Source organism: Fusarium pseudograminearum, chromosome 2 (genome assembly GCF_000303195.2).
Source record: "Fusarium pseudograminearum CS3096 chromosome 2, whole genome shotgun sequence".
Classification (NCBI taxonomy): Eukaryota; Fungi; Ascomycota; class Sordariomycetes; order Hypocreales; family Nectriaceae; genus Fusarium; species Fusarium pseudograminearum.
In genome coordinates, this window is record NC_031952.1 from 3,097,167 (window position 1) to 3,110,504 (window position 13,338).

Genomic DNA, 13,338 nt, shown 5'->3' on the forward strand with positions numbered 1-13,338 from the left:
ATATTCAGAGCCGGGTAATGGCCAAAGGCGGTGTCAAAGTGAGGGATATATCGCGGATTGGGACGACACATGAGACTGTCTCGAGGTTCTGCCAAAAGTTGTCAGAGGTGCTCGAGTCGTGCAGGTGGCTGGCTGAAGGAGTAGCAGAGGTTTCAACGAGGCATTTCTACCAGGTCTCCAAGGGTCTAGATGGCCTCTGACACCACAACCTGTACATCTCAGGGTCTCAACTCTGTATCACGAACGAAGTGTCTCAAGCTGCCGTCGGCGCGTGATAAACCCCGACTCCAATACGGACCGTTGACTGGTGTTGCACCAAAAGAGGATTCGATGCTTGTTAATGCTTGTCAGGCACACAAGATTTTAATCTAATGCACCACAACGGAAATAACGTGCCGAACGACATCCCAGTCAATAAGGCTGTCAGCCGCAAGAACCGCGCTGCACCAACTGGCACACCGACTGTGTAGGTACAGTCAAGACTCACTCGGATGAGATGCCGAGTCCAAGGGGAGCTGATTTGCGCCCGCATTTATAGTTCGTGGGGGGGCCTATACTGTCTATGGACTGTGCTGCTTGTGCGACACTTGGAACAAGACTTGTGATGGCTGAGCCATGTTGGAGATGCTCTGTCTTGCCCAGATGTAACGTGAGAGAAGCGCGGGGGGAAGGAGATGGCTTGAGGTTGTGGAAGGGCGTGAGCATAAAAGGTAGAAGAACAAGATACTTGTGCTGGTCAGAGTTTATTTGACAGGAGGTGAGAAATAAGGAGGACGTAGTCTACCGTGCCGTTCCGTACCTATACTCTAACACAATTAAACATTAAGTTTGCTTTACGATGTAGCTTGAGTGTTTGCATTGGAGGAAAGATAGAGCCAGATCTCTGGAATCCTTTAATAGAACTTAAATCTAACACCATTTCTTTTCAAATATTTCTCCAGAGACTACTTTGTATGGATTGCGTCGACTGAATGGCCCGTGTCGGTTTTCTGAAACCATCGTGAGCATATCGAAAGACTGCTCCATCTACTATCCAGGGTCCCAGTACCTTAATTAAACCTTAATAAATTTCAAAGCTTATTACGCTCCCATTGAGATTCTTTGAGTTCTAGAAAACGTTTCAGGCGTTACCACTAAGAGAAGAGATACTTATTCCTCCAATGGAAGAAATAGTTCGGAGGGTAAAATACCGAAATGCAACGTCCAAAAGTGGGATATTACAAACATGACATTGAAACTGGATATCTTCCGAATTTACCGAACCCAGACTGACGGAACAAGAGAGTAGTATATCTAATAGGGAGTTGACGCATCAGTTGTATCATCAAAGTCTGTTCTCGGTATCTCTTCATTTCAATTCACTACTAGCTAGTATTTATTCACTTCTCTGTCGCTCATTACTTTACTATCTATACGCTATTACATCTTCATCATGCGCGCTGCTGCTGTCATCGCTCTTTTCGCCTCAGTGGCCTTTGCTGCTCCAGCCGACAGCCGTTCTTGCTCCAAAGCCAAGAACACATGCCCTGTTGTCTTTGATGGCCGAGTCCCTGCGAACGCCTCTCTCACCGACTTCGACAAGGAGAACGGTGGCGGCTGGAACCCTTACAACCCTGGCTTCGTCAAGGGAAACAACATTTCCTGGTCCGAGATCATCAAGCTTCCTCAGACCACTCCATCTCGTTTCGATGTCTCGGGCAAGACCCTCCCTCTCGAGGTCACTATCAGCGATAAGAGTATCTTCATGAAGCAGCTTGGTTTCAGACGTGCTGGTCTCCAGTTCAGCAAGGACAAGAATGAAGGCAGCCCTGGTTCTGAGGGTATCAAGACCCTGCACTTCAGTCTTATGCAGGACAAGAGCCGACCTCTTAACCTCAGCCACGAGTACCTTGTAAGCTTTATCCGATCTCTCTTTCTTCTCTTTGGCTCTAACGACAACAGAATGTCTGGCACGAAAAGGCCGATTTCTCCGGAAACCAGTTCCAGTTCCAGTCTGGTACCATCATCGGCCAGAACCACACCGCCGCGACCTGGAAACTGTTTGACGAGAAGATGAAGTTGCTTTGGGAGACTCCCATGCTTGAGGGCAAGTGGCAGAACTTTGCCATTACTCTCAACTTTGACAAGAAGTGAGTTCACACCACATATTATACAAAGAGGAACAAAACTAACGATTGCTTGCAGCACCATCCAAGCCTACTACTCTGAGGGTTCCAAGGCTCTCAAGGCCGCTACTCAGCCCATTGCTCGTGACTTGAGTGGACAAGGACAGTACCAGATTGGCATGCTCAAGAAGCCCACTGGAACTGATGATGTTGCCAATGCTGGATTCCAGGAGGCCAACCTGAACGAGGGACTGATCTATGGTGGCATTTTCCTTGAGGACGGCAAGAATAACTGTGTTTCTCTCTAAACAGTTCTGGTAGTTGATCCTTTAGGGCAACAAGGCTGCAGTATTCCAGCCAGGTTTTATTGTAGACTAGGTAGTTAGCTTGATCTGGCGCAGCGGCCCATTGTCTATTACAACAAATATTGCCATTCTCAAGGCAGATCAAAACTATTGGACATAAAGGGAACAAAATCGCTCCCTTTTTTTGTCTGAAACTGGCTTGTCACGTCACCTGTCCCTTTCTGCCAATTCCACTTTAGATCCCTTACTCTGAGAAGCTTGATGTCAGAACCCTCGTGCAGGTCGAACTTGAAGAATTGGTAGTTGAAGTTCAAGGGAGTTCTGGCACTCTCGTAATAGATGAATCCCTCATGCGGAGCAGTGTACATCATCCACTGCGTTGGCCATATGTCTTTTTCCTTTCTCTTCTTCGACGAGACCTTGATATTTGGAACCATGATGCCGTGTATCATTCCCATGGTGGTGGCGAGGGCAGAAGCAAAGTCTTCGGATTTCCGTATGTAATAGTTGTAGAAGAAGAGGCGATCGTATCTCTCTATTGCTTACAGTAAGAATTCGACCTTGGCCATCAGGATTGAAAGTACTTACCATAAGGCATTGGCCATTGTGAAAGAGCTCTTCCATCGATTTCCTTTCGTATCCTCTTCTTGTTCCTTGATCGTTGCATGTGGTATGTATCGCCGGCGGCGACATCCCAGTCTTCGTTGGAGTAGCATCTGATTTGATTGCTGGGCTTGATATGTTCAATGATGAGATTGCCACCCTTGGCGTCGGAGATAGCAATATGCATCTTGGTTTCCATGCCATCGAAGGGATCGTCTCTGATGATTTGAGGTGACACCTTACCCCACGCCGCCGTGGGACAATTCTCCTTCTCCACCTCTCCAACATTCTCATACTGGTCGAGGTAATACTGCAGCCACGCACCGGCCGAGAGAGTAGGCCGCGTGTCAGGGTCACCAAAATGGCTTCCTCCGAGGAACAGTATGCTTCCTGAGAGACCTTTCTCGTTCATGCCTTCAACAGTGATCTTGTTGTACATGACAGCCACGGTGCTAGCATGGCGGGACCTCCACTGGAGTGCCTTGCGATGGGTACCGCCATGGCGATCTATGCCAGCTGGGAAGACCCAGAAGGTCAAGTTGGGGTCCGCGACATAGTCGACGGAGCGACCGATGATAAAAGCACTTTTGTTTTCACCGGTGGTTCTGTAAGCAACCCGAGCACACGCAAGGACGAGTGATAGATTGGTAAGGTACAGTGGGAGACGCATGATTGAGTCTTGGGTCGCACTGAAGAACAAGATGGTGGAGGTTTGACATGGAAGAGGGGAACTTGGTTGCGATTAGAATCGTTGACAGTTTTTATACATTTTCCATTTTATTGTCCAGTTGAACCTTATTGATTGTGCGGTCTTGTGCCCTTATTGAACTTTATATCGTTGTCTTTTGTTGTTGTATTGAAGAGATTTTTCTATAAGGTTGCGTTTATGCCCTACTTTCTATGACTCTAGATGCAGGGCGCCGAAGACATAGTTTGCTTGACGTTGTACCAGCCACTAAATTAATCAGTAATTGGTCAAGGTCTTATTATGGTCCTATTGAAGCCGAAGTGCTCTTTATTATATCCATATCATTTCCTTATTACTGGCTAGATATCTCTGAGGAATACGCCCGAGATGGTTGATGGATGGCTATCTAGATAATGAATGGACATGATGCCGTGACGGCCATACAACGGAGCGAAACGGCACCATAACTATACAGGCTTGTAGCCAAAGTGATACGTAACATTAAATGATAGGATTGAGATGATAATAGAAATCGACTCGAATCTTGTTCACTGAACATATCACAGTTTACCACTAACACAACCATGCTCCCGATTTGCCTGTGACGCTGCCCTCAATGCTGTCCTAACAAGTTCGTCCAAAGTCTCTTGACTTTCTATGCCCACGCTTATCCGAACCAAATGCTCTACTACTCCATACTTTGCCGCCCAATCAAGCTCAGAAAAGTGCGCAAAGAGTGTGTACGCACAGCAGAGAGTGAAGTTGGTTCCCAGACTTGGACCCTTGGCCACGTCAAGTCCATCGTGAAACGCTATCGCAGTTTCTGGGGTCTTGAAGCGAATGGAAAGTAGATATCCGTAGCCCTTCTCTGGGCGTTTGTATTTCTCGTATATATCTTGTGTCGGGTTGCCCTTTGGATAATAGACTTGTTCGACAGATGCATGACTTCGAAGCATGTCTGCTGTTCGCTCCGCGTTTTCGCTTGCAGTTACGACTCGCTCTTTAACATCCGCGCTGTTCTTCTCCATTACTATTGCGTCTGGAGGAAAATACGTATCGACAAATCCGTCCTTCAGAAGCCGCTTCATTACTGGGAAGAGCCTGGACTGGGGGTTAAGCGCTATGCTACCACCCATAACATTGCAACCGCCGCTGAACATCTTTGTTAGGCTTGTGCATACGATGTCGCAGTACGATATGAGCTCGACATTGACTGATGTAGCGACGGTATCATCCACTACGAACAAAAACTCATAGTCGATGGCGAGCTTTTGTAGACGCTCGAGATCTACTGAGGCGAGAAGTGGGTTGCCTGGGAACTCGGTGAAGAGAGCACTCAACTGTAGTCCCCCAGCTAAATCCGTCTCGAGAGCATCCAGGTCGGATGGTGTAGCACCATAGAGTTTGCAGTCGAACCCGTAGATCTTGCTAAGGACTTTGAAGGTGTCAACATAGAGAAATCTTGAACCATGTTAGCTTTAGCAACGACTACTTATTCCTAATTCACATACCCGAAGATTGCGACAGTCCTCTTTTCATCCGTGGTTAGATGCCCAATGGTGTCGGCAGTGTGACTTATTGAAGACATGCCACTTGGGTACAAGAACACATCATCCGCATCCAGTCGATTAGTCTCGGTACCGAACAAATGGGCTATTCGTCTTTGCACCACGACTTTGGCATCTGCGGCCTCTTCGTTTTGAAGATGGCTTCTGGATGATTTGTTATCTCGGTTCAAGAATGGTGCGCTCTCCAACCAGTGTGTTGCTTGTCGGCTCGAGACTCCATAACCGGTATGCTGCCAGAATGCTTTGGCCTCGACAGCCAGTTCTTGAGGATATACAACTGCGTAAATCTCGTCAAGGGTGCATTTCTTGGATAAAGTCTCTGCCAGGTAGACCCCGTTGTTGAAGTCGGCTCGTAAGGCGAATACGGCTCCCTTGTTCTGGGCGTTTAGATACTCCCGGCACATCCTCGCATGATAGCCTGCTGGTAAAATCATCGCTGACCGTCCAGGAGCATCCAATAAAGCTCTCAGCTCAGATGGAAGCTCATCTAGGGTTGGTTCGGAAGATGACCATTTGAGTAAGCTTTCTGCAAGCTGGCCGACGACAAGCGGTACGAAAAATCGAGGGTAACCGGTCTTTAGCTGTGATATCAAGTCTGGATCTCGTCTCGCCCAAGCTACCGTGTCTTTCCACGTTGGTATATAAACGCTGACTGCCTTTGATGTTGTTAGTTCTTGAAGCTCTGGTGTGTATGGGCAAGTTGGACTTGCATGTTTGTCCCCTGGCGGGAGCGAACTCCCGAGTTCTGCCTTCATCTCTTCGCAGATATTGAGTATGGACGATCAATTTAATATGCATGTCATGCTCCAATTGATCTTTTACCTTGTTGGAACTGCTTTGCTGCCACGATATCGTCCTTGGTGCGTGCTACACAGCAAAACAACACAATAAACTGGGAAGCGCTTTGTCTCATCGCGGAGCAGACCGTTCATTTTTATGTGTATCTGGCTGCTATGTAGATCCGTAAACTTTGTTATGTTCCACCATGCGTCAGCCAGCCCTTTGCGCTTTGAACAGGTTTTGGGGGCTGGCTACTATTGACCGTAGTGTAAGACATGCATTAGCACGCGGTTCAGCTGTGCACCGGAAGCTTGGTTCGTTTGTGTCGATCGACGAAAGTTAGGCGGTGATTATATACGTCAAGCATTTAAATTTCCCTGTGAGACTGATGCCAGCAATATGATGAGATCTGGCTTCGTTTTGCTGTACGTAACTAGCTTTGTGCGATGCCAGACTACCACAATTGGTGGCTCTTGTCATTGGGGGTCGATATGCTCTCTGACATTAGAACCATCTTGGTGACTTCTGCCAGCGATGTTCTTTCTCCACACCCATTCTAGGCCAAATCTATGCTCATTTCACAGTGTGATGGAATCGTGAGGCTAAGATGTAGTTTAGTAGTCAGTCTAGGGTATGTCGATTTGTGTTGGAGACAAGTGCATGCCAATGCCGCAAGGAAGGAGATGTTGACAGGGGTACTGTGAATCTCCCGAGCCAATTATATTGCTTACCCTTTACAGCTTGGGGCATTCAGGCATCCTCGGCGTTCCCCGCTTAGCCCTCCAACAGCGCGGCGGCTCCCGTACCTACAGGGAAAGGACCGGTCTAGGTACCTGCCTTCCCTACCTTACCCAGGTAGGGAAGGCAAGTCACACCGTCTTGTCTTGTCCTGTCGTGTCTTCCAGTCTGGCCTCGTCTCCCCTCAGCTTATCAGACACAAAGACTTCCTCCTTCTCCTCTTCCTCTTCCTCTACCTTCCTCTCATACAACTCATACTTTTGCCATTGCCTCATTCAAAGAAATTCCAACTTTAAGCTGCCGAACTTCTCATACACAGCCATGACAACCCGTTACCGTGTCGAGTGTAAGTAAACCGCCAATAACCCCACCTCAATGCCATGTCTTTGTCATCCAAGCCCTCCTGGTTACACTGGCTCACAATAGCAAACAGATGCTCTCAAGACACACCGAAGAGACCAATTTATCGGTACGGTGAACCCAATTTCATTCAAAATTTCGGTCATATTGTACAGCTACATATTTATGGCTGCCCTCGTGGCCCCGTATCAGCCATCTCATCCCCGCATCACATCTCGCAATCCTCACTGGTTAAACCGTGTCGAACTTGACTGACTTTGCTTTTTAGAATGGGTCAAAGGCCTTCTGGCTGTCCCTTTTGTCCTGTATTCGCAGCCCACGGGTGTCTTTGGAGATGGCCCTAGTGTTACCCAGATGGCTGAGGAGGCTCACCGTCGTTATGCCGAGATCATGCGTGATGTAGAGCTTATGATTGATGATCACAGTATGATTTCACTCTCACCCTCAAAAAAAAGGGAAAAAACCATCTGACTCTTACCAGTTAGCCGTCAGCAAGACGACAGTATGCTCCCATCAAAGTTACGGATGCTGATCCCCACTGCGGGCCCCTTTTTCACGCGCCTCCCTCTTGAGGCCGCCTTCAAGTACCAAGACAGAAAACGGTACATCTCATCTCGGAGATTCGTTGCTCCATCCTTCAACGATGTTCGTCAAATTCTCAACTCAGCGCAGTCTATGGCTGTTACCAATGGATCTCTCCAACTGGCCACGTTTGATGGTGATGTGACACTGTACGACGATGGGTTCAACCTGGAGCCCACGAGCCCCGTGATTCCTCGTCTTCTCGGTAAGTTTGCTACACGAGTTACAAACAAAAAAACTAACACATTACAGACCTTTTGCGCAAAAATATCAAGATTGGTATTGTTACAGCTGCTGGCTACACCTCTGCTGACCGCTACTATGAGCGCCTTCACGGATTGCTTGACGCCATTGCCGAGTCGACTGATCTAGACCCTGTGCAAAAGCAAAGTATCATCATCATGGGAGGTGAAGCGAACTATTTGTTCGAATACTCGCCCTCTTCGCCCTGCAAGCTAGCACCTGTCCCACGTACCCAGTGGCTGACACCCGAGATGGCCTCATGGTCGGATGCTGATATTACAAGATTGCTGGATGTCGCCGAGAATGCACTCCGTGATTGCGTCAACAATCTTAATTTGCCTGCCATGATCATGCGCAAGGACAGGGCGGTAGGAATCATCCCCAAGACACCGGGAACTCGTATTGCTCGTGAGAGCCTTGAAGAGACCGTCCTGGTCGTTCAGCGCATCCTTGAGCTTAGCAGCCTCGGGTCTAGCGAAGAGCGCCCAACGAAGCACCGCCCAAGCTCTCCACCTATCCCACCCTCAGTGGCAAGTCAATCCCGCCGTGTACCATTCTGTGCTTTCAACGGCGGCAACGACGTGTTTGTTGATATTGGTGATAAGAGCTGGGGTGTAACTGTTTGCCAGCAGTGGTTTGGAAGCAAGGAAAATGGCGGCGCTATTCGCGGCGAGAACACGCTGCACGTAGGCGATCAATTCTTGAGTGCAGGCTCCAACGACTTCAAGGCACGTAGTGTCGGCACCACGGCATGGATCGCAAGCCCTGCCGAGACCGTCGAGCTCCTCGACGAGCTGGCTGATATGATGCAGAAGAAGCTATCTTGATTGAATACTTCATCTAACCAGCGGCCAAAGATAAGGCTTTTAGCATGCAAATATGCTCAATCCCGTCAAGATGATAGGCAGAATTGCTGGTTTATTCCATGATAGGTCTTTCAGCCTCAATAAGACGCCAGTCCATGATGGATGGCCATGCGGCGCCACGAAAGCGACACAGAGAGCCACGAACAAAAAGGATTAACCTGAAATAGTGTAATGGCTATTGACTACGCTTAGAAAGGACTGGTCTCCTTCATCAAAAGAGGTCTTGACTTGGCGCTGAACTGCTATCAATGCCGTCGTCTTACTCCTATGGCCTCGATGAGATTGTTTAACGCCAACATGGTGTGCGTCCCATCATGCTGAAATATAATGCACCAATGGGCTTTCTGTATTGTTGATATCTTCCAGCATATATGCAAGAACATTTTGTCATCTTTCAGTAGCTTTAATGACTATACCTCTAATTACTATCACATCCTACTTCTTTGTATATCACTTCCGTGAATGAAAAGTGACAAAAAAAATCCTATGATCATCCAATGTCTTGTAAACATCATCCACTTATGAGATACTGTTGGGAATCAGATCGATGAGACGAGAATATAACAGCAGAGATAGCAATTCAGGCTTGAAGCACCGTGGGGTCAATATGACCAGTAAGATTGTCAGCTTACTTACGTACGTTGGGGACGTGGGAATTTGTGCTTGAAGATAATCAACTTCCCCTGTTACATGTAAACCACCAACCTTGGCGCATGATAGCCGACATGATATTTCTTACGTTGGACGATGCCACGTGATATCATCATAACTTCACGGCTTATTCATCTATCCCGACTCGGCTCGACATAAAACTACCTACTCACTCCAGCCCAGTCAGTTGTCTAGCCGGCTTTCTCAATCCTTTGTGTCTCTCACAGTCTTGAAAATGGCCGAACTCGGTGGGCTCAGCACACAAGAAATTAACAGAGTCATGGACTTAGAGTGGGAGGAATCTATTCAAGATTGGGAGTGGTATGCTTTGAACTACGCGAGCCCCGTCCCTCCTCTGATACCTTTTCCGTCTTATTGTGTTAGCCGACGATGTGGATGGTGCCGTTTCGTGATCAAGCCTGACGAACTTGTCACAGCCAGTAAGTTAAACAACCAAAATTCGAAATTGACCCTGTTGCTAATATTACTTGATGGTAGGGTCTCCTGGAGGGACCGAATCATCGGCTTTTGCGTTTGGGGAATCTTGTGATGACACCAAGTTATTCGCAACTTTCAAGCGATGCGAAAGTGACCACGACGCATGTGCCACAACAGGTTATCATGTTGAATGTTCAGTGATTGCCTCGAATTTGGGTCTGCAGAAAAACGACTTCTTGGATGTGGCTCGATACTCTTATGAGCCATCGTCCAAAGAGGATGCACGTCGACTCGAGTGCATCTTGAACCACTTGCATCAGACAATGAGCAAGAAGTTTGCAAAGCTTCCGACCGAGATTTTGTTCATTATAAATAAACATCTCGTTCTGTATTATGCGATTGCCTCGCTGTCTGGACTTCGCCAACCCGACCGATGGACAATTGAGCCATTTAAAGATGTCTGGGCAACGCACTTCAGCCTAAACAGCATCGACTATATAGCCTCATTGTCGAATGAACCAAAGCCGGGGAGCCGACTGCTCTGGAAAGCCCCAGAGAGCCGCGAAGATCAACATATTTATATCTCAGAGGATCATTTGGGAATCACACAGATTGTCAATGACCCCCTGGCAGCATCGGTCGAGGAGCGACACTCTAGCTGGTGGCGTACGCTCCCGATAGAAACCCCGCCTCTGACATTCTCTGGCGATGTAAGTTCTTCTTTCCTTGATATTTCCTGTTCTCACATGTGGTAGGGCCTTAAATTGCGGAGTGTCGCAGCTGCCCCGATAAATCCCACCATCTCTTGGCCGTATCCAATGACCCCAAGATCACTGAAGAGCATGGCCTACTATGCGACGAAAACGTCTTCTTCAAGCTTCGGTATGACGGTAGAAGCCCGCATGGTAGCTTTGAACTTCAACGAACCTGGTACTATCGCCTACTCCGCGTGTTGGTATGAAGACCGTCTTGTAGACATTCATGCACATGAGTCCGGAGAGTCTCTCGACTTTTACCATGGGCTTGAAGAGAACGTCAAAAACAGATGGCCGAACAAAGATTCAAATAATGAGTCCCTAGCAACGATCCAGTGGGTTTATCACCCATTAAACCGTGGAGAGAAGATTGAACAGGTCTGGCTACATACTAAGAACGAGCCAGAAGAAGGCAACGACGCACATGAAAGACGACGAATGACAGAATCATCTCCAGACAATATTGCTATAGCCGTAAGATCAGATCCTCTTTATTCCCTTGCAAGCTTGATGCTAAAAGCTTAGTAGCTGTTGACTAGCCATTCACGAACGTTGGTTATGGGAAGGCCTCGAGCAATGCATAGCGAGTGGAAATGTATTGCTCAAACATTCACAGGATCCTCGATGCGAGTGTTCTTTAACCCTAGTTTGGATGGTGTTTCCTTGTTCGCAGCCCCAACTGTAGGCGGCAGTGGCAGCGATCTCTTGCCAGATCGGTTGTCGACCTGGTTAGACGCAGAACGAAAGCCCAACAACTCAGACGCATCGCTTGATGAAGTCAAAGAATTTGTGGTTTGTAAAGAAAAGTTGGAGATCTCAGGACTTTTGTTAAGATATAAGGATGGTAAGCAAGCATCTGTTGGAAGATTCCGCCTCGACCATGCCGAAGCGCCTCTGTCAGTCAATGGTTCACCTTGGCTTTATACAGGGCATCGATTGTCTGATAAGGGAGAGTTTATCTTGGAAGTGATGTCTCTTTCGAACCTTGAGCATGATGAAAGTTTGGAGTGGAACAAGATGCTGTTGGAGGGCATCCTTACATGGGACTCTCTGTCGCGCAAGACAGCGGACCATTCCGACCTCGTAGCCTAAGGATGAGTTTTCGCGAATTATATCCGCACTGCGGATTTGGAGGTCGATTGAGAAGGAGAGGATGAATTCCTCTTGCCGCTGAAACAATCATGTTGGGGAGCTGGGGAGTTGCGTACTGTTGGACTTTGCGAGAAGGTTCCTTTCTCCTTTTATGAAACCTTGGTGCATTATACCTTTACTTACCTAGTATATAACACCTACCTCAGCTTAGCAGTAGCTTGCGTGAAACTCTTCCGAATTTTTTTTTATCTCTCTTTACTTCTTCTTATCAAACTTCAGTTCAACCAACTTCTTCATCAATTGCTCACAAGTCACCAATATGGACAATTCCCTTGACAAGCCGTGTACCGAGGTTTCGACCAGTCAACCAAAGTTTCCAGGTCTCATATTAATTGGTGTCGCACTTGGAGACACGGTTTTGCTCAACATGAGAGCCTCTTACTTGAAAAGGCGTTGTCCTTGGAGGTACAACTTTTTCCTTTTCCATCTACTCGCTACCACCACCCATGCACCAAAGGACAGACATAAATTCCCAGACTCATGGAGCAGGGTCGACTTCGTGATGAGACCTCGTGAAACGGTCAGCGACAGGCATGACAAGTCTTAACGGCCACATTGTTGACCAAATCACTGCAGCATGTGCTGAGGACAAGGCTGCTCGGGTCCCTGACGAGATGCCCCCAATACAAGACAAGATATCAGGCAGGCTGAGACACATCCTTCCAACATCCCCATAACCGGCAAGAGCGATGCCTCCCCTCGAATTCGAGAAACATATTCAAGAATAGAGGCTTTGCCCCCCCCTTCATTTGCCTCCTATACTCGTTTGAGTCGCCGTGTTACGTTAGACCTGGTCCAACTTTAAGTCATAGCAACAGAACAATTCAATAAAACAAATTGGCATTCACTACCTCATGTCTGTTTTCCTGGCCTATCCCTATAGTTGCGCATATGTAATATATCTGAGGAACCTATTGGGTAGCAGAAACGTTAACCTCCTAAGTCTTAGGTTATAAAAATAAATGACCTAAAGACTATAGTCTAAGTATCATAAGCTGATCTACTAATTTCGTCTCTTATGCTTCTAGCGGCCAATTCTTCTGATACCCCGAGGACAAGATTGCTTAACGGCATAGGTGCTCTGCTAACCGTCCTAGTTGAACAGATACATAATCAGTCACAGCAGTTCGCTCAAGTAATATGGCGTATTTCTTTCTTTGGTTGTGTTGGAAGAAGGGGATGTGGGCTGTTGAGCAGCGATTTTGTATTGTGCGAGATTAAGGTTGCGTTTATGCCCTACTTTCTATGACTCTCGATACAAGGCAACCTCTTTTTATTTTATTTTATTTTTTAACGTTGTATAAACCATCAAGTAACACGGCGACTCAAAGGAGTGTAGGAGGAAGATGAAACAGGCCTGCAAAAGAGATGCCAACTATAACGTGTATAAACTTGATGAGCGAGTAGAGGACAAAGAGGCCGAAGAACCATGCAGACTATTATCGTTATTAGTATTAAAATATCAAGAGGCAATAAAAGCTTACCGCTGCCAAGGTAATAAATC

The 13,338-nt window shown here is 47.3% G+C and overlaps 5 protein-coding genes across 5 annotated transcripts, besides 2 other annotated features; 3 read left to right on the forward strand and 2 right to left on the reverse strand.

The window, feature by feature from the left end:
* Nucleotides 1-1,432: 1,432 nt before the first annotated feature.
* On the forward strand, nucleotides 1,433-2,413 carry FPSE_08205 (uncharacterized protein; the record flags this gene model as incomplete). Its single annotated transcript, XM_009261323.1, has 3 exons — nucleotides 1,433-1,891; nucleotides 1,942-2,129; nucleotides 2,185-2,413. 3 exons carry the CDS (start codon nucleotides 1,433-1,435, stop codon nucleotides 2,411-2,413), a joined length of 876 nt encoding a protein of 291 aa, XP_009259598.1.
* Nucleotides 2,414-2,487: 74 nt separating this feature from the next.
* On the reverse strand, nucleotides 2,488-3,683 carry FPSE_08204 (uncharacterized protein; the record flags this gene model as incomplete). Its single annotated transcript, XM_009261322.1, has 3 exons — nucleotides 2,488-2,517; nucleotides 2,659-2,945; nucleotides 2,999-3,683. The coding sequence occupies 3 exons, from the start codon at nucleotides 3,681-3,683 to the stop codon at nucleotides 2,488-2,490; spliced, it is 1,002 nt and encodes a 333-aa protein (XP_009259597.1).
* Nucleotides 3,684-4,261: 578 nt separating this feature from the next.
* On the reverse strand, nucleotides 4,262-6,201 carry FPSE_08203 (uncharacterized protein; the record flags this gene model as incomplete). The annotated part of the gene is made up of 4 exons (XM_009261321.1): nucleotides 4,262-5,162; nucleotides 5,213-6,026; nucleotides 6,092-6,136; nucleotides 6,195-6,201. The coding sequence occupies 4 exons, from the start codon at nucleotides 6,199-6,201 to the stop codon at nucleotides 4,262-4,264; spliced, it is 1,767 nt and encodes a 588-aa protein (XP_009259596.1).
* A 791-nt stretch (nucleotides 6,202-6,992) lies between these two features.
* Nucleotides 6,993-7,032: a repeat region.
* Nucleotides 7,033-7,501: 469 nt separating this feature from the next.
* FPSE_08202 (uncharacterized protein) lies at nucleotides 7,502-8,799 on the forward strand (the record flags this gene model as incomplete). The annotated part of the gene is made up of 3 exons (XM_009261320.1): nucleotides 7,502-7,571; nucleotides 7,629-7,934; nucleotides 7,982-8,799. The coding sequence occupies 3 exons, from the start codon at nucleotides 7,502-7,504 to the stop codon at nucleotides 8,797-8,799; spliced, it is 1,194 nt and encodes a 397-aa protein (XP_009259595.1).
* Nucleotides 8,800-9,445: 646 nt separating this feature from the next.
* On the forward strand, nucleotides 9,446-11,774 carry FPSE_08201 (uncharacterized protein; the record flags this gene model as incomplete). The annotated part of the gene is made up of 6 exons (XM_009261319.1): nucleotides 9,446-9,474; nucleotides 9,673-9,929; nucleotides 9,988-10,637; nucleotides 10,683-11,156; nucleotides 11,211-11,526; nucleotides 11,611-11,774. The coding sequence occupies 6 exons, from the start codon at nucleotides 9,446-9,448 to the stop codon at nucleotides 11,772-11,774; spliced, it is 1,890 nt and encodes a 629-aa protein (XP_009259594.1).
* A 1,330-nt stretch (nucleotides 11,775-13,104) lies between these two features.
* Nucleotides 13,105-13,128: a repeat region.
* Nucleotides 13,129-13,338: the final 210 nt, after the last annotated feature.